A 21,155-nucleotide genomic window follows, 5' to 3' on the forward strand; every position below is an offset into this window, starting at 1 on the left:
CCATTGTGTTTTAAGAAGGCATCGATAATCCCAGTGCTGAAGAAGAGCAAGGTGGCATGCCTGAATGACTATCGAACTGTGGCTCTGACATCAATCACCATGAAGTGCTTCGAGAGACTGGTTATGGCACACATCAACCACAGCCTACCAGTCAACCTCGATGTTTTGCAATTCGCCTACTGGAGCAACAGGTCAGCGGCAGATGCCATCTCTCTGGCCCTACATTCCTCCTTAGAACACCTGGAGAATAATGACGCATACGTAAGGCTCCTTTTCATTGACTACAGCTCTGCCTTTAATATCATCATTCCAAATAAACGGATTCCTAAGCTCCGGAACCTGGGCCTTAGTACTCAGATCTGCAGGTGGATCTTCAACTTCCTCACAGACAGGACCGAGGCTGGTAAAATAGGGGACAAGCTCTCCTCTACAATCACTCTGAGCACCGGTGCCCCACAAGGCTGTGTACTCAGCCTCCTGCTGTACTCACTGTACACCCATGATTGTGTAGCCAAGTTTCCATCAAGCTCAATATATAAGTTTGCTGATGACAAAACAATTGTAGGCCGCATCTCGGGTAATGATGAGTTTGAGTACAGAGAGGAAATTAAGAACTTGGTGGTATGGTGCGAAGACAATAACCTGTTCCTCAACGTCAGCAGATGAAGGAATTGGTTGTTGACTTTAGAAGGAGCACCGGACCGCACGACCCAATTTACATCGGTGGTGCACAAGTGGAACAGGTCAAAAGCTTTAAGATCCTCGGGGTCAATATCATAAATGACCTGACTTGGTCCAACCAAGCAGAGTTCACTGCCAAGAAGGCCCACCAGCGCCTTTACTTCCTGAGAAAACTAAAGAAATTTGGCGTGTCCCCTAAAACCCTCACTAATATTTATAGATGCACCATAGAAAGCATTCTTCTAGGGTGCATCACAACCTGGTATGGAAGTTGTCCTGTCCAAGACCAAAAGAAGCTGCTGAAGGTCATGAACACGGCACAGCACATCACACAATCCAGCCTTCCGTCCTTGGACTCAGTTTACACCACATGCTGTCAGAGCATTGCTGCCAGGATAATCAAGGACACGACCCACCCAGCCAACAGATTTTTCATCCCTCTTCCCTCCAGGAGAAGGCTCAGGAGCTTGCAGACTCATACGGCTAGATTTGGGAACAGCTTCTTTCCAACTGTTATAAGACTGCTGAACGGATCCTGACCTGGATCTGGGCCGTACCCTCCAAATATCCAGACCTGCCTCTCGGTTTTTTTGCACTACCTTACTTTCCATTTTTCTAATTTCTATTTATGATTTATGATTTAATGTTTTAATATTTACTAATTTTTACTATTTTTAAATATTTTTAATACTTAATATTTGTAATCCAGGGAGTGGGAAGCGCAGAATCAAATATTGCTGTGATTATTGCACGTTCTAGTATCAATTGTTTGGCGGCAATAAAGTATAAAGTATAAAGTAGTTTTAACAGCTTTTCTATACTATTATCATGTATTGCATTGTACTGCTGCTACAAAGTCGACAAATTTCATGACATATGCTGGTGATATTAAACCTGATTCTGACTCTCATTTGAAAAATCTGCCATCATTTTTCATCTGATTGAATTACTTGATTCAACAGATGGAAATCACTTCTTAGCTTTTAGTCCTAGAGACAGAAAAGTCCACAACAGGATCAGATGAGATGAATAGAGGGAAGCTTATTAACCTCCCATGAGTAGATTGTTCAAGGTCTGGGGCGAGGGGATATGAAGAAAAACTGTATCAATTGGAGATTTCATTTAAATCGCTGGGGAAAACGGGGGAATGAGACTTGTATTTGGGCCATTGGCAGAGACATTGCAGCAACATTGAAATAGCTGTAGGAGGCTTGATTTTTGAGTACTGCCACTTTATACCTGAAAAGAACAACAAGATGTCTTCTGACCGACCCATGCTTAAGGTCAAGGGAAACTTCGGAATGCTTCAAAAAGTAAAGCACGAAGTACCAAAACTATGGGTGTTATTATTCACCTATGCAGTTTTCCCACTCTGTGAAGTTACTTTTAATGTTTGAGTTCATATATCCTTCCCTACATTTACAATAGAAGCTTCCCTCTGCGTTGTAACAAACGGTATTTGCACCACATAAAGCTTCTACAACACCGTCACTGTTCTTTACAGAGCACTCATTTTCATCTGAATTGAAGAGAAAATGATTCAAGGTTTAATAAAAGCTCAAAAATGTATGAATTAGGAGCAAAAGTCAGCCACCTGTCATACTCCTTAGCTGATCATGCCTGATCCTATCCCTTCTCATGCAACAACTTCCCAGATATATTAAGGAACACAGGGTCTAATGAAAGGAGGGAACTAAACAAACTCAGTATTTGTGGAAAATAGTATTCAAAATATTGAAAGGATTAAAGACTTTTAAATTCCCAGAGCCCAACAGACTGCATTGCAAGTACTTTGGGAAGTGACACTAAAGTTGGCCAAAGTATTGGTGATCACTTTCCAGCTTTGTTTAGTTCTGGAACAGTTTTAATTAACAAGAGCGAATGTTACCCTCGCAAGATAAAACAGGAACTTATAGAACAGTTAGGCTGACATCAATGACAGGGCACTTGAAGAATGACGGTATTGGACAAACTCGGTGGGGATCTGTAAAAACTGAGGATGTGTAAGGGAGAACCAGTGGATGTGGTGTATTGAAACTTCCAGAAAGCTGTTGCTAATATCCCACAAGAATTAAGTCAACATGGGATGAGGGCAGGGTACTGATCTAAATTTAAAAATATTTGGCCCACAAGAAACAGAAATAAACATGGTTTATTCTGAGTGGCAATCACTGGGTTAAGAACCACAGAGATCATTGTTGGAACCCTAGTTACTTACTATAAATTAATGATTTGGATGAAGGAATTAATAGTACTTTCTCTAGTTTTACAGATAACACAGAGCTGGGTGGGAATATCAGCCTAGAGGATACAGAAGACTCAAGGTTAATTAACAGGAAGAGGGAGTGCCTAGATACTAGGCTGATGCAGTACAATATGAATAATTTGAAGTTATCCACTTTGGAGGCAATATATCAGGAAGGCAGATTATCTGAATGGTGGAAAAGAACAGTTACGACAGTACCTGGATGTCTTCATGCAGATGCAGCAGGTGATAGGTCAAAAAATGGTCTGTTCACCTTTGTTACAGGGAACTCCAGTATTAAAAGTAGAGATGTGCAAAACCATGATGAGCCTGCACCTGAAGTATTGTGTACAGATCTGGTCTTCTTATTTGAGGACGGATGTTCTAACTATGAAAACAATTCACCAAGGGTCCACTGGACAGATTCCTAACATGACAGGGCACAGGGCTGATGCCTGGAGAGTTGTATCAATTAGTGACATACTCACCAGAGTTTAGAAGAATGAGAATGCTAACAGGACTGGAAGATAAGGCACAGTATGAATGTTCCTGATGGCTAAGGAGTCTAGGAACAGGAGTAATAATGTATTTACTTAAGACAGGGAGGAAGAAAGATTTCTGCTCTGAGAGAATCCTGAATCTGTGAAATGTCCTGCTGTAGAAACATGTTGAAGCCTAAACATGAAATATATTCCAGAAGTTAGATTTTTTTAGGGCTGTGGGGATCAAGAGGAGAGGAAGCAGGAATGGGGCACTGAAAGTGAATGATAGGTCATGATCATATCGAATGGCGGACCTGACTTACATTCCTGCTTCAGTGTTTCTGTGATATCTGTCCCAAAATCACTGTATAGATGTATGTGTTTGGACACCACAGCCTCCCATTCATTTCAGAATCAGGAGATTCTTTAGTTGTGAATAGCCCAGGAAAATAAAGTTGTTTATTTCTTTTTCTGAGCTTTGGCTGACGGGTGCAGGGAGAATGAACAGTAAAGAGATTCTTTGTGTGAAAATGTTGTATTCTGACTCACCAATACAGCCACTAATATTACTCTGTTGAATGTATCCATTCGGACACTGATTGGGTACAACTTGAATCCTTACGTGACTGAAGTAAATCACTAAAAGAAACCAGAAAAAACTTGGTAAGAATCCATTTCATACTTCATTCCACTCCTACAGAACTACAAATAAGGAAAGGAAACATGGTTAATGCTTTACTAATTGACTAAATTTAGAGAAAAGCTGTGTGACTCTGCAAAGATGTGATCAATAAAATTACTTTGACATGTTGACATAAACCAGCTAGGCTGAATAATATCACAACCATAATATTCCCCTGAACATCACATTTGACCTTGAATGTGAAGTATAGCCATAATCATTCAGCAATAGCTTAACCTCTTCGAAATTCTACTAACTGCCTGAATGGCAAAACCCCCATTTCAAAGAGGGGAATGATTGAACCAACAGCTTTTCAAGAATATTTAGCTATAGTTATATATTCCAGCATTGCTAGCAATACCTAAAGCCTGAAGTATTTACACTGTAAGATTGTTTCGATATCTGTAGCAATAAGGTTTCTTTGCTTAAGTGAGCAAAGGAGAGGTTTGGAATATCATGCAGTTTCAAGGGTAGAAGTATTCAAGGCTACTGAAATAGCCTGAAACAATGACAAATACATTAAAATATAGCCAACTTTTGTTTCTTTAATCTACCACTGGATATCTTAAAGTGCCTGCTGAGTTTGTAAGGTCGATGTTGTACACAAAAAACTTATCCAAGCAGCAGAGCATAGAGCATAGAACAGTATAGCATATGTCCTTAGGCCCAGAGTTGGGTCAAACCAATTAAAGTAGAAGTCAATGGCTGACCAAGCTAATCTGTTCTGCTTGCACAATGTCCATATCATTCCATTTTCTTCACATTCATGTGCCAATCTAAATTTCTCTTAAAAGACTTTAACATATCTGCCTCTACCACTACCCCATGCAGTGCATTCCCAACACGCACCACTCTCTGTGTAAACAACTAGCCTTTACATCTCCTTTGAAATTACTCCCTTTCACCTTAAATGCATGCCCTCTGGCCTTAGACATTTCAACCCTTAGACATTTCAACCCTGAGGAAAAAAAATACCGTCTGTCAACTCTGTCTATGCCTCCTGTAATCTTATAGACTTCTATATGATCTCCCCACAGCCTCTGCACCCTCTCTAAAGCCTTGACATCCTTCCTATAATGGGGTGACCAGAACTCTATGCAATACTCCGGATGTGGCCTAACTAGAGTTTTATGAAGAGCTTTATATACTCTGAGGAATGGACGGTCAACATTTCAGTTTGTGACCCTTCATCTGAGTTACAGATTGCCCACTAAGTTCCTCCATTGTTTTCTATGTTGTTCCGTATTCCTGCATCTGTAGCCCCTGTGTCTCCATGTAGAGTGATGGATAAATCACTGAAAGAATAATCTTGAGTATGGACAAAAAATCACATCATAATAAGTGGAGTTGAAATAACATGAGTTCTAGAAAAAGTGGTCATGAGGCTACTTAACCATAATGGTTAAGACTTAGCCATTTCACTGACGGTCTTCAGAAAAAGAAATCTGTCCCTCTTACCTGGGTTGGCCCCTTGTGACCCCAAATCCTCTGTTATGTAGACAATTCTTACATGCCTCCTAAACTCAGGGGCAAATCATGATGAAAAACAGATATGGACTACCCAGTGACATCCAATTGATTTGTAAGTAGTAGAAAAATATACATTCAAGATGAGGTAGTAAAATAGATTAGACATTGGATTTGTGGGAGAAGCCAGTGAGTGCTAGTACATACAGTAATTGCCTCTCTGACTGGAGGCCAGTGACTAGTGGAGTGCTTCAGGGGCTGGTGCTGGCTCCATTGTTTGTTTCTCATCTATGTTTGTTTATCGTCAATGATCTGGATGATAAAGTGGTTAACTGGATCAGCAAATTTGTGGACAACACCAAGATTGAGGGTGTAGTGGACAGTGAGGAAGATTATCAGAGCCTGTAGTGAGATCTGCATCAGCTGGCAAAATAGGCTGAGAAATTGCAAGTCGAATTTACTTCAGACAAGTGTGAAGTGTTTCACTTCAGCTATGTAGAACAGTCTATGTTCAAAGCCTTCCCCAGTCATACCCCCTAACACTTCCTTCTCTATATTGACAATTGCATTGGCGCTGTTTTGTGCACCTAGGCTGTGCTTGCCAATTTCATCAATTTTGCCTCTAATTTCCATCCTGCCCTTCAGTTCACTTGGGCCATCTCTGACACCTTCCTCCCCTTTCTTGATCTCTCTGTCTCCATCTCTTAATCAAAATATCAACTGACATCTTTTATAAACTTACTGACTCCCATGGTTGTCTTGACTATAATTCTCCTGACAGTATCTCCTGTAAAAATACTGTTCCTGTCTCAGTTTCTTCGCTTTGGTCTCATCTGTTCCCAGGATGTGGCTTTCCATTCCAGGACATCTGAGATGTCCTCCTTCATTAAAAATTGGGGTTTCACTCCCTTTGCTATTGATGCTGCCCTCACTTGCATCTTCTCCATTTTCCATACATCTGTGTTCATTACATCTTTCTGGTGTTGTAAAGGTGATAGAGACTCTCCTTGTCCTTAACTACTGCTCCATCAGCCTCCATATCCAACACAATATCTTTTGCAAATTCCACCATCTCCAAAGGAACCCCACCACTAAGTATATCTTTACCTCCCCCGCTTCACTTTGCACAGGGATTGCTCCCTTCGTGATTCTCTTGTCCATTTGTTCCTCCCCAGTAATCTCTTTCCAGTCATTTATCCGTGTAAGAGGTCTAAGTGCTACCTCTGCCCATACATCTCTTCCCTCACCTCCATTCAGGACCCCATACAGACCATCCAGGAGAGGTAACAGTTCTTCCATGAATCTACGGGAGTTGTCTATGGTGTCCAGTGCTTCCAATAGGGCTTCTTTTATGTTGGTGAGACCCTTTGTAAATTGGAGGACCTCTTTGTCCAATACCTCTGCACTATACACCAGAAGCAGGACTTGCCAGTGGCCAAACATTTTAATTCTGATTCCCCTTCCCTTTCCGACATGTCAATCCATGCCTCCTCTTGTGCCAAGATGAGTCCACCCTCAGGGTGGATGAGCACACCTTATATTCTGCCTGGGTACCCTCCAACTTGATGGTATGAATATAGATTTCTCCTTCCGGTGAAAAAAATTCTCCCCCCCCCCTTCTATTCCCCACTCTGACTGTTTACTTCTTCTCACCTGCCTATTACTTCCCCCTGGATTCCCTCCCACTTCCCTTTCTCCTATTGTTCACTCACCACCCCTATCTCTTCTCCAGCTTTTGGCCTTTCCCACCAGCTGGCTTCACATATCACATTCTAGCAATCCTCTTTCCCCTCTCCCCACCTAATTCAAGCATCTCACCCCTTCCCTCTCAGTCCTGCAGAGGGGTCTTGGCCCAAAATGTCAACTTTTCCATAAGTGCTGCCTAAGCTACCAAGTTCCTTACAAACAAGAGAAAATCTGCAAATGCTGGTAATCCAAACAACACACACAAAATGCTGGAGGAGCTCAGAAGGCCAGGCAGCATCTACGGAAAAGAGCATAGCTGACCTCCTCCAACCCTGTTACTTGTATTACAAACCCATGGACCCTCACAGCTACCTGGAATATACCTTCTCCCATCCCTTCTCTGAATTCCTCTGAATCTGCTGCATCTGCTCTCAGGATGAAGCTTTTCATTCCAGAACAAAAGAGATGTCCTCTTTCTTCAAAGAAAAGAGCTTCCCTTTCTCCACCATCAATACTGCCCTCAACTACATCTCTTCCATTTCACGCACGTCTGCTCTCACCCCATCCTCCTGCCAACCTACCAAAAGGTGTCCTTTTGTCCTCACCGACTACCCCACCAGCCTCCATGTCTAGCACATAATTCTCCACAATTTCCGCCATCCCTAATGGGAGCACACCACCAAGCCCATCTTTCCCTCCGCCTCACTTTCTGTTTTCTACGGGGATCACTCCTTACATGACTCCCTTGTCCATTTGTCCCTCCCCACTGATCTCCCGCCTGTCACTTATCCTGGCAAGCGGAACCTGCCCTTACACTTCCTCGCTCACTACCATTCAGGGCCCTAAACAGTCCTTCCAGTTGAGACAGCACTTCACCTGTGAGTCTTTTGGGATCATTTACTATGTTTGCTGCTCCCGGTATGGCCTCCTGTATAACATTGAGACCCGACGTAGATTGGGAGACGTTCCGTCTGCTAGACAAAGCGGGATCTCAGAGCGGCCGCCCATTGTAACTTCTCTCCCCATTCCCATTCCGCTATGTCTATCTATGGCCTCCTTCTTTGTAATGATGAGGCCACACTTAGGTTGGAGGAACAACACTTTATATTCCGTATGGACAGCCTCCAACCTGATGGCATGAACATCGATTTCTCGAACTTCCGGTAATTCCTCCCCTTTCCTCTTTTACTATTCCTCATCCCCTTTTCCTCTCTTACCTTATCTCCTTGCCCACCCATTACCTCTTTCTGGTGCTCCTCTCCCCCTTTTCTTTCTTCCATGGCCTTCTGTCCTCTTTTATCAGACACCCCTTCTCCAGCCCTGTATCTCTTTCACCAATCAACTCCCCAGCTCTTTACTTCATCCCTTCTCCTTCAAATTGTGTTACTCTCTCCCCTTCTCCCACTTTTTAAAATCTGCTCCTCAGCATTTTTTCTCCAGTCCTGCTGAAGAGTCTTGGCCCGAAATATCGACTGTACTCTTTTCCATAGATGTTGCCTGGCCTGCAGAGTTCCTCCAGCATATTGTGTGTGTTGCTGAGTTCCTCCACGGTTTTGTGGGTGTTGCTTTTCCACTGAGGTTCAGTGGGACTACAACTGGAGGTTGAAAGGATGAAAGATGGAAAGGTTAAGAGGAACATGAGCGGAAACTTCTTCATACAGACGGTGGTGGGAGTGTGGAATGAGCTGCTAGTGCAAGTGGTACATACGAGCACAATTTCAAGATTTAAGTGAAGTTTGGATGGTATGGGGATGTGAGGAGAATGGAGTATTGTTAACAGTTTTTGGTCCCATATCTCAGAAAGGATGTAGAAACATAGAAACATAGAAAATAGGTGCAGGAGTAGGCCACTCGGCCCTTTGAGCCTGCACCGCCATTCAGTATGATCATGGCTGATTATCCAACTCAGAACCCTGTACCTGCCTGCTCTCCATACCCCCTGATCCCTTTAGCCAGAAGAGCCATATCTAACTCCCTCTTAAATATAGCCAATGAACTGGCCTCAACTGTTTCCTGTGGCAGAGAATTCCATAGATTCACCACTGTCTGTGTGAAGAAGTGTTTCCTCATCTCGGTCCTAAAAGGCTTCCCCTTTATCCTCAAACTGTGACCCCTCGTTCTGGACTTCCCCAACATCGGGAACAATCTTCCTGCATCTAGCCTGTCCAATCCCTTTAGGATTTTATACGTTTCGGTAAGATCCTCCCTCAATTTTCTAAATTCCAACGTGTATAAGCCTAGCCGATCCAGTCTTTTATCATATGAAAGTCCTGCCATCCCAAGAATCAATGTGGTGAACCTTCTTCGTACTCCCTCTATGGCAAGAATGTCTTTCCTTAGATTAGGGGACCAAAACTGCACACAATACTCCAGATGTGGTCTCACCAAGGCCTTGTACAACTGCAGTAGTACAACCCTGCTCCTGTACTTGAATTCTCTTGCTATGAATGCCAGCATACCATTCGCCTTTTTCACCGCCTGCTGTACCTGCATGCTCACTTTCAATGACTGGTGTATAATGACACCCAGGTCTCGTTGCACCTCCCCTTTTCCTAATCGGCCACCATTCAGATAATAATCTGTTTTCCTGTTTTTGCCACCAAAGTGGATAACCTCACATTTATCCACATTAAACTGCATCTACCATGAATTTGCCCATTCACCTAACCTACCCAAGTCACCCTGCATCCTCTTAGCATCCTCCTCACAGCTAACACTGCCGCCCAGCTTCCTGTCATCTGCAAACTTGGAGATGTTGCATTTAATTCCTTCATCTAAGTCATTAATATATATTGTAAACAACTGGGGTCCCAGCACTGAGCCTTGCGATACCCCACTAGTCACTGCCTGCTATTCTGAAAAGGTCCTGTTTATTCCCACTCTTTGCTTCCTGTCTGCCAACCAATTCTCTATACACATCAATACCTTACCCCCAATACCGTGTGCTTCAAGTTTGCACACTAATCTCCTGTGTGGGAGCTTGTCAAAAGCCTTTTGAAAATCCAAATATACCACATCCACTGGTTCTCCCCTATCCACTCTACTAGTTACATCCTCAAAAAATTCTATGAGATTCGTCAGACATGATTTTCCTTTCACAAATCCATGCTGACTTTGTCCGATGATATCACCGCTTTCCAAATGTGCTGTTATCACATCTTTGATAACTGACTCTAGCATTTTCCCCACCACTGATGTCAAGCTTACCGGTCTATAATTCCCTGGTTTCTCTCTCCCTCCTTTTTTAAAAAGTGGGGTTACATTAGCCACCCTCCAATCCTCAGGAACTAGTCCAGAATCTAAAGAGTTTTGAAAAACTATCACTAATGCATCCACTATTTGTCATTGGAGGGAGTCCAGATGAGGTTTACGAAGATGATTCCAGGAATGAAGAGGTTAACATATGAGGAACGTTTGGCAGCTTTAGGCCTGTACTCACTGGAATTTTGAAGAATTAGTGGGGAACCTCATTGAAACTGATTGAATAGAAACATAGAAAACCTACAGCACAATACAGGCCCTTCAGCCCACAGAGTTGTGCCGAACATGTCCCTACCTTAGAAATTACTCGGCTTAACTATAGCCCTCTACTAAGCTCCGCCTATCTAAAAGTTGCTTAAAAGACCCTATTGTATCCACCTCCACCACCATTGCCGGCAGCCCATTCCACGCACTCACCACTCTCTGAGTAAAAAACTGGCATCTCATCTTTACCTACTCCCCAGCACCTTAAACCTCTGTCCTCTTCTGGCAACCATTTCAGCCCTGGGAAAAAGCCTCTGACTATCCACACGGTCAATGCCTCTCATCATCTTATACACCTCTATCAGGTCAACTCTCATCCTCCGTCGCTCCAAGGAGAAAAGGCCAAGTTTATTCAACCTGTTTTCATAAGGCATGCTCCCCAATCCAGGCAACATCCTTGTAAATCTCCTCTGCACACTTATGGTTTCCACATCCTTCCTGTAGTGAGGCAACCAGAACTGAGCACAGTACTCCAAGTGGGGTCTGACCAGGGTCCTATATAGCTTAACATTACCTCTCAGCTCCTAAATTCAATTTCACAATTGATGAAGGCCAATACACAGTACGCCTTCTTAACCACAGAGTCAATCTGTGCAGCTGCTTTGAGCATCCTATTGACTCGGACCCCAAGTCCCTCTGATCCTCCACATTGCCAAGAGTCTTACCTTTAATACTATAGTCTGCCATTGTATTTGACCTACCAAAATGAACCACTTTACACTTATCTGGGTTGAACTTCATCTGCCACTTCTCAGCCCAGTTTTGCAACCTATCAATGTCCCGGTGTAATTTCTGACAGCCCTCCACACTATCCACAACATCTCTAACCTTTGTGTCATCAGCAAACTTACTAACCCATCCCTCCACTTCCTCATCCAGGTCATTTATAAAAATCACAAAGAGTAAGGGTACCAGAACAGATCCCTGAGGCACTCCACTGGTCACCAACCTCTATTCAGAATATGACCCATCTACAACCACTCTTTGCCTTCTGTGGGCAAGCCAGTTCTGGATCCACAAAGCAATGTTCCCTTGGATCCCATGCCTCCTTATTTTCTCAATAAGCCTTGCAGGGGGTACCTTATCAAATGCCTTGCTGAAATCCATATACACTACATCTACTGCTCTTCTTTCATCAATGTGTTTAGTCACATCCTGAAAAAATTCAATCAGGACTAGAAGCACAGAGGAACATCTAGAGAATCTTCCGAAATGCCTGCTTTGCTGCCGCTGCAACTGTGCGATCGAGAATCTCCGGAGGGGAAGGCCCCAAATCCTTGGCTTTGCCTATTGCCTGTTGCCAGGGCTGGGGTCAAAGCGCTCAGCAGAGATGGTGCTCGGTGCTCGGTGTCGGAGGGCTGGTCAGAAGCTCAAAGTTTTCGGATGGACTCAGAGTTGGACTGTGGTTGGGGTGCTTCCAGGATGCTGCATCGACAAGTTTGCGGTGCTGGAAGCTCATGGCAGGGAGAGTTTCTCCCTTCAACCATCTGCGTGAGATGATGGGACTTCCGAGAGACTTTGAGACTTTTTTTAACGTGCCCATGGTCTGTTCTTCATCAAATTACGGTATTGCTTTGCACTGTTGTGACTATATGTTATAATTATGTGTTTTTTGTCAGTTTTTTTGTCTTGGTTTGTCTTGTGTTTCTGTGATATCATTCTGGAGGAACAAGTTGTATCATTTCTGAATGCATGCATTACTAAATGACAATAAAAAAGGACTGCGTGTCCTCAATCTAATCTAATCTAATTGGGTGGATATGGAGAAGATGTTTCCTATGGTGTGGTATTGAGAACTGGAGGGCACAGCCCCAAATTTGAGGGATAACCCTTTAGAACTGAGGTAAGGAGGAATTTTTTTTAGCCAGTGAGTAGTAAATCTGTGGAATGCTCTGCCACAGACTGTGGTGGAGGCCAAGTCTGTGCATATATTTAAGGTAGAAGCTGATCATTTTCTGATTGGTTAGGGCATCAAAGGATATGACAAGAAGGCAGTTATTTGGGGTTGAGTGGGATCTGGAATCAGCCATGATGAAATGGCTAAATGGCCTAATTCTGCTCCTATAGCTGATGGTCTTATGGTCTGGGTGCAGATCAATTGTGTGCAGGCAGTTTAAATAGTTCGGCACAGACTATTTGGTCAGAAGGGCTTGTTTCTGTAACATGATTTTCTCTGACTATGAGTCTAAAGGCTGCACAATTCATCATTGCTTGCTGATTCTCCTTACAGCGGGAAAGAGCAAAGAGCATTAAACATAGAAGAGTACGAAACAGGAACAAGCCATTTAGAAACATAGAAAACCTACCGCACAATACAGACCCTTCAGCCCACAAAGTTGTGCTGAACATGTCCTTACCTGAGAAATTACCAAGGGTTACCCATAGCCCTCTATTTTTCTGAGCTCCATATACCTGTCCAGGAGTCTCTTAAAAGACCTTATCATATCTGCCTCCACCACCATCCCCAGCAGCTCATTCCACGCACTCACCACTCTCTGCATAAAAAAACTTACCCCGACATCTCCTCTGTACCTACTTCCAAACACCTTAAAACTGTGCCCTCTCATGCTAGCCATTTCAGCCCTGGAAAAAAGCCTCTGACTATCCACACAAAAAATGCCTCTCATTATCTTATACACCTCTATCAGGTCACTTCTCATCCTCCGTCGCTCCAAGTTCACTTAACCTATCATCTTAAGGCATGCTCCCCAATCCAGGCAACATCTTTGTAAATCTCCTCTGCACCCTTTCTATGGTTTCCACAATTTAGCTCACAATGTTGCTAAAAAGCAAATCAAAGCACCCAAATACTAATCTTTCCTACCTACTCCATGACCATATCCTTACGTGCCTACGTCTCTTAAAAACCTTCAAAGTATTTGCCTCTACCACTGTACCAGGCAGTGCATTATGGACATCTGACTCTTTGAGTAAAAAATTTACCAGTCATATCCATATTGAACTTACCCCCTCTCACCTTCAATGCATGCCTTCTGGTATTAGACATTTCAGCCCTGGGAAACAGATACTCTGTCTATGCCTCTCATACGCTTGTTAAACTCTTTCAGATCTCCCCTAAGTTCCAGTGAGTACAGATCCAGAGCTATCACACGTTCCTCATATTCCCTTTTATTCCCAGAATCATCCTTGTGAACCGCCTCTGGACCCGCTCTAATGTCAGCACATCTTTTCTTCGATGAGGAGCCCAAAATTGTTCACAATACTCAAGGTGAGGCCTCACCAGTGCTTTATAAAGCATCAGCATTACTTCCCTGATCATGTATTCAAGACCTTTTGAAATGAATGCTAATATTGTACTTGCCTACCTCACCACCGATTCATCCTGCAATTTAACCTTTAGGGTGTTCTGCAAAAGGACTTCCAAGTCTTTTTGCAACTCAAATTTTTGGACTTTCTCCCAGTTTAGAAAATAGCATGCACATTTATTTCTACTACCAAAGTGTATGACTGTGCATTTTCCAACATTATATTTTATTTGCCACTTTCTTGCCCATTCTCCTAATCTGTCTAGATCCTTCTGCAGCCTACCTGTTTCCTCAACACTACTTGCCCCTCCACCTTAGGGGGCCCAATACTTCTTTGTCCTTGACCTCTAAACATACTAATACATTTATACATGCAACACTGATCTCCAGGTCCTCCATATCCTTTTCCTTGCTAAATACAGAAGCAAAGTACTCAATAAGTGCCTCACTCACATTCCCTTCAACCAATCAAAAGAGCTTTTGGAGATAATTCTAATCAAAGTAATGAAACCAGGTGGTTACCTCTGTTTAATGTACAATAATCTATGAGTAATAAAAAGTGTGGTTGGTAGAATTTGATAAGCTCCCTTAGACCATGGGACCATAAGACATAGGAGCAGAATTAGGCCATTTAGACATTGAGTCTGCTCAGCCGTTCCATCATGGATAATTCTGGATCCCATTCAAACCCATCCACGTCCCTTCTTGCCATATCCTTTAATGCCCTGACCGATCAGGAAATGATCGGCTTCATCTTAAATATATCCATGGTCTTGGCCTCCACCACAGTCTGTGGCAGGGCATTCCACAGATTTACTACTCTCTGGCTAATAAAATACCTCCTTACAGAGACAGCACAAAGAATACTGGTCTCCTTACGTAAAAACAGATCTATTTTCCAGTGAAAGAGAGAATATAGGACTTAGAACAGTACAGCACAGTATAGGCCAAATCTTTTAAGTCTTTCCAAGCCACATAGCTCTCCATAATTTTTATTTATGTACCTATCTAAGAATTTCTTTGACATCCTTAATATGTCTGTCTCCACCACTACCATAGGCAGTTACACGCTCTCTAAACCAAACCCTAATCTCTGACAAGACCCCAGATTCTTTCCTCCAATGATCTTAAATGTATGTCCTCCTGTGTTCGTCATTGCTACCCATGGAAAAATTCTCTGGCTGTCCACTCTATCTATGCTTCTAATCATCTTATATATCTTTATTGAGTCTCATCTCATTCTCCATCACTCCAAAGAGAGAAGCCCTAGCTCGTTGAACTATCCCCATAAGACATGTTCTCTAACCTCGGCAACATCCTGGTAGATCTCCTCAGCGCCTTTCCTAAAGCTTCCATATTCTTTCTATAATGATCGACCAGAAATGAACACAATACTCCAAGTCTGCTTTAACCAGAGTTTTATATTGCTGCAATATGAATTCCATAACGCATTAAGACCATAAGACAGAGGAGCCGAATTAGGTTATTTGGCCCATTGAGCCTATTCTGCCATTCAATCATGGCCGATCCTTTTTTTCCCCTCCTCAGCCCCACTTCCTGGCCTTCTCCCAGTTGCCTTTGATGTCATGTCCAATCAAGAACCTATCAAGCTCTATCTTAAATACATACAACAACCTGACCACCACAGCTGCCTGTGGTAATAAATTTAACAAATTCACCACCATCTGGCTAAAGAAATTTCTCCTCATTTCTGTTTTAAATGGAGGCACCTCTACCCTGAGGCCGTGCCCTCTTGTCCTGGACTCCTCCACCATGGGAAACATCCTTTCCACATCTACTCTGTCTAGGCCTTTCAATATTTAAAAATGTTTCAAGAGCTGCCAGATGTTCATCATGCTGTAACCCTGTAATCATTCTTGTGAATTTTCTCTGAATCCTCTCCAGTGTCAGTATATCCTTTCCAAAATAAGGAGCCCAAGACTGCACATAATACTCGAAGTGTGGTCTCATGAGTGCCTTATACAGCCTCAACATCACATCCCTGCTCTTATATGCTATACCTCTAGAAATGAGTGCCAACGTTGCAGTTGCCTTCTTAACCACCGACTCAACCTGGAGGTTAACCTTTAGGGTATCCTGCACAAACTTTCCAAGTCCCTTTGCATCTCCCCATCTAAATAATAGTCTGCCTGTTTATTTCTTCCACCTCTGTCTAACGTAGTATTTCATTTGCCACTTCTTTGCCCATTCACCTAAACTATCAAAGACTCTCTGCAGGCTCTCAGTTTCCTCATCACTACTCGCTCCTCCACCTATCTTTGTGTCATCGGCAAATTTAGCCACCAGTCCATTAATCCAATAGTCCAAATTATTGACATGCATCATAAAAAACAATGGTTCCAACACCAACCCTGTGGAACTCCACTGGTAATCGGCAGCTAGCCAGAATATTATTTATTCCCACTCTCTGTTTTCTGCCTATCAGCCAATGCTTCATCCATGCTAGTAACTCCCCTGTAATTCCATGGGATCTTGCTAATCAGCCTCATGTGCGGCACCTTGTCAAGAGCCTTCTGAAAATCCAAGTACAGCATATCTACACATCTTCTTTGTCTACCCTGCTTGTAATTTCCTCAAAAAAATTGCAGTAGGTGAGTCAGGCGGGATTTTCCTTTCAGGAAACCATGCTGGCTTTGGCCAATCTTGTCATGTGCCTCCAGGTACTCCATAATCTCATCCCTAACAATCAATTTCAACAACTTCCCAACCACTGATGTCAGGCTAACAGGTCTATAGTTTCCTTTCTGCTGCCTCCCACCCGTCTTAAATAACAGACATTTTCAATTTTCCAGTCATCTGGTACAATGCAGAATCTATCGATTCTTGAAAGATCATTGTTAATGCTTCTGCAATCTCTCCAGCTACTTCCTTCAGAATTTGAGGGTGCATTCCATCAGGTCCAGGAGATTTATCCACCCTCAGACCATTAAGCTTCCTGAGCACCCTCTCAGTTGTAATTTTCACATAGTTTCCATATACTTCACTTTCCTGACACTCTTGAATGTCCAGTATACTGCAGATGTCTTCCACTGTGAAGAATGATGCAAAATACACATTCAGTTCCTCTGCCATCTCTGCATCTCTCATTACAATATTCCCAGCATCATTTTCTAATAGTCCTATTTCTACCCTCTTTTACCCTTTATATACTTAAAAATGCTTTTATTGTCTGCTTTGATATTAGTCACCAGCTACCTTTCATAATTCATCTTTTCCTTCCTAATGACCTTCTTAGTTTCCTTCTGCAAGTTTTTATAAGCTTCCCAATCTTCCATCTTCCCACTGGCTTTGGCTTCCTTGTATGCCCTCTTTTTTGCTTTTATTTTGGCTCTGACTTCACTTGTCAGCCACCGTTTTGTCCTTCTTCCATTTGACAATTTCTCCTTATTTGGAATATATCTATCTTGCACTTCCCCCATTTTTCACAGAAACTCCAGCCATTACTGCTCTACTGTTCTTCCTGCTAGAGTCCCTTTCCAGTCAACCTGTGCCAGTTCCCTTCTCATGCCATTGTAATTTCCTTTATTCCACTGAAATACTGACACATTGGAATTTATTTTTTCCTTCTCAGACTTCAAAGTGAACTTGATCATATTGTGATCACTGTTCCCTAAGGGTTCCTTAACCTTAAACATCTTATCACTTCCAGATCATTGCACAACATCCAATCCAACATAGCGGATCCTCAAGTGGGCTCAACAACAAGCTTTCTCTAAAACCATCCCATAGAGATTCTGCAAACTCTCTCTCTTGAGGTCCAGTACTGGCCTGGTTTTCCCAATCCACTTTCATGTTAAAAACCCCAACGATTATCATGACATTGCCCTTCTGACACACCTTTTCTATCTCCTGCTGTAATTTGTAATCCACATACTGGCTGCTGTTTGAAAGCCAGTATACAACTGCCACAAGGGTCCTTTTACCTTGCCATTTCTTAACTCAACCCATAGAGATGCTACACCTTCCGATCCTATGTCATTCCTTTCTAATTTGCCCTGCTCACCACCAATTCTACCTACAAGTTAAATTTCAGAGTGTTCTGCAAAAAGACTCTCAAAACTATTTGCATCTCGGATTTTTGTCTTTCTCCCCATTTAGAAAATAGTCTGCACATTTATTTCTACTACCGAAGTTCATGACCATGCATTTTCTAAAACTGTATTTTATTTGCTACTCCCTTGCCCATTTCCCTAATCTGGCTAAGTGCTTCTGCAGCATTGCTGTTTGTTCAACACTACCTTCTACTCCACCAATCTTCATATCATCTGCAAACTTGGCAGCAAAGCCACCTACTTAATCATCTAAATCATTGACACACAGCATAAAAAGAAGTGGTCCCAACACTGATACCTGTGGAACACCACTAGTTACTGGCAGCCAACCAGAAAAGGATTATTGTGTTGTCATTGGAGAGTGTCCAGAGGATGTTCACGAGGATGATTCTGGGAATGAAGGGGTTAACACATGAGGAGTATTTGACAGCTTTCTACGTAGCTCCCTATATTTGCTCTTCAGAAACTCACCTTTTTTTCGAGCTATATCGTTGCTTCCAACATACTATGCCCTCCAGCTGCTCTCTATCCCCCATAAGAATACTATGGACTCAATCTAGGATGTCAATCGCCATCAATCTAAAATGTTAATGATCTAATACGTCACCTGGGAGGTACCATTCCATTTGAGAGTCTTCTTTATGTCCACAGAATCTCCTGTCTGTTCAGCTAACTATTGAATTCCCTATCACCACTACTATCCTCTTCTCCTCTTTCCCTTCTGAACCACAGAGCCAGAATTAATGCCAGAGATCTGTTCACTACAGCTTACCCATAGGTCATTTCCCTACCAAGAGAATTCAAAGTGGTGACAGAGGGGAATGGCCACAGGGGAACTAGGCACTGTCTGTATATTATTTTCTTGAGGAAGTTGCAGAATGAGTGATAGAAAATGGAAATGGAAATTTCCTTGAGTGTTCGATAAGCTGGAAGGAGGGCAAATATTTTGCCTGGCTGTGGAATCTTTGAACTTAGGTCAACAATATCAGAAGAAGAGGTGACCTAAGTGAGCTGAAAAGTAATTTCTTCACACAGATGACAGTGAACTTGGAATGATCAATTCAGGAACATGAAAATTAATATAGAACATAGCACATGAACAATATGATGATCTGTCATGTGCTTGATGACGAACAGAGTAAAACAAGAGAAACACAAAGGTAGATCCTGGAAACTGAAGCAAAATTCAATGTGTCAAGCAGAATCAGTGTGGAGAAAGGAACTGTCAACGTTTTGGATCAGGAGTCTGCATCAGGTCTGAGAGGGGAAATGGCCAGTACAAAAAGGAGAGGGAGAGGGGTGAGACATGGGCTGGTGATTTTTGGTGGACCAACGGGAGGTGAGGACCCAGATGAATGAGTGAGAGAGACCAGGGTTGAGTTTGGAGACAAAGACAGGTGGGTGATGGTGGAAGCAGGGAATGAGAAAGGAAGCACGGAGTGGTGTGGATAGATCCAAGTTAGGGGTGGGGAGGGTGAAGATGAAGCTGGAGGGCGGCGGATGATAACTGGGTACCCAAAGGCTGTAGATGCTGGTGCCTGATAATTAAAGAAGGTAATAATGAGGACCATTATAGAGAGAGGTCAAGGGCACATGGAACCAGATTTGGTGATCCCATGGGTGAAGTGTATGTGTGGTAGTTAGACTGAATTTGAAGAAAGAAGTGAATAAAAATTGTCTAAGGGTATTGGAGCTATGAACAAACATAGAGGAATGGAATCAAAAGGTTCAATGGCAAAGGTTCAAAAGTTCATTTATTATCAAAGTATGTGTGATAATTCTGAGAAGCATTTTTTCCAAATAGAAACATAGAAACATAGAAAATAGGTGCAGGAGTAGGCCATTCAGCCCTTCAAGCCTGCACCGCCATTTATTATGATCATGGCTGATCAATAGCCATGAAACAAAGAAAACAATGGAAGTCATTTGAAGAAAAACATCAACCCCCGCAAAAAATACAAATTGCACAATAGCAACAAGAACATCACCCACCCCCCATGCCAAAAATAAATCGTGCAAATAGCAAGAACATCAAACTTCAAACCACAACCCTCCCTCACACAAAAAAAACAAATCATATCAAACAGCAACAGCAACAAGTCAGTATGTGTAAAAACACAGAAGATAATAAAAATCATATAACCAAAAGAGTCCATTTTGAACTACAGTTCACAGTCCAACCATAAATTGCATAATTTTGGTAACATCCTTCAACAGCTTCAAGGGAGAGAGGGAGACACCACTGAAACATAGAGGCTTTTCTTTGGGAGCAGTGAGCAAGAGGTCTGTCACACACAGACACTTATCCAGCATTAACGAGCGAGAGATGGGTAGTCGACGCTGAATACTTGCTTGCCAATGTATTCGCCTCAATGTTCTTGAAGTTTTAATCAGCAACTAAAGGGGGTCGATCATAGGTTCGCTCCCCATCTCTAAGCTTTTACTCTTTGAGACTGCTTGCCTCCTGGAATTTTCTCAGAGACATCAGAGATCTCTCAATCGATCTACGAACTGTAAATTGCAAGCTCTAACATTACCAGAAATACATCTAAAATAAAAGATGTAAAAGAAGTGAAATAGATAGTTTTGTGGACTAACTGGAGGATATCACCTGAGGAAGCATTATGTGCTGGCACCATCTTGACAGGGTAGAGGAGAAGCCATGAGGTGAGAATTTCAAATATATTCTTTCAATGTCTGATTACCTACTTTTGTTGGACTCAGCAATGCCCACCAGGAGGTAGTACAGTCCATGAACTGAGGTTCAGATGGTGAAGATACTCCATGTGTTGGTGCTTTCACAGCTTCTTTCCTAAGAATCTTACAGCATGTTAAGTGCCTGAGCACTGAGTCATTGTGTTACAAGTACAGTTATACATAAGTTTGAGACAGATGCCATTCCAAAATACCAGAGTCTGCACCATCAACTACACACTTATACTAATCTTATAGTATTCCCTTTGCTCAAAACCCTCCCTACAGGCCATCAACTTCCCTCGGTTTCTACCATTCACCCACACATTAGGACAAATTTACAGTGGCCCGTTA

General features: G+C 42.6%; 1 protein-coding gene across 4 annotated transcripts in view; it reads right to left on the reverse strand.

The window, feature by feature from the left end:
• LOC140191217 (adhesion G protein-coupled receptor E3-like) overlaps positions 1-21,155 on the reverse strand; it is a 151,757-nt gene that overhangs the window by 120,716 nt on the left and 9,886 nt on the right. For 3 of the 4 annotated variants that reach the window (XM_072248400.1, XM_072248401.1, XM_072248398.1), the window contains exon 2: positions 3,958-4,047. The exons of the other annotated variant lie outside the window; for it this stretch is intronic. In XM_072248400.1, coding sequence (XP_072104501.1) covers positions 3,958-4,047 — 90 coding nt within the window. The remainder of the gene's footprint in view (positions 1-3,957; positions 4,048-21,155) is intronic. 4 annotated transcript variants of the gene reach the window in all.

The sequence above is a fragment of the Mobula birostris genome, chromosome 32, assembly GCF_030028105.1.
Source record: "Mobula birostris isolate sMobBir1 chromosome 32, sMobBir1.hap1, whole genome shotgun sequence".
Classification (NCBI taxonomy): domain Eukaryota; kingdom Metazoa; phylum Chordata; class Chondrichthyes; order Myliobatiformes; family Myliobatidae; genus Mobula; species Mobula birostris.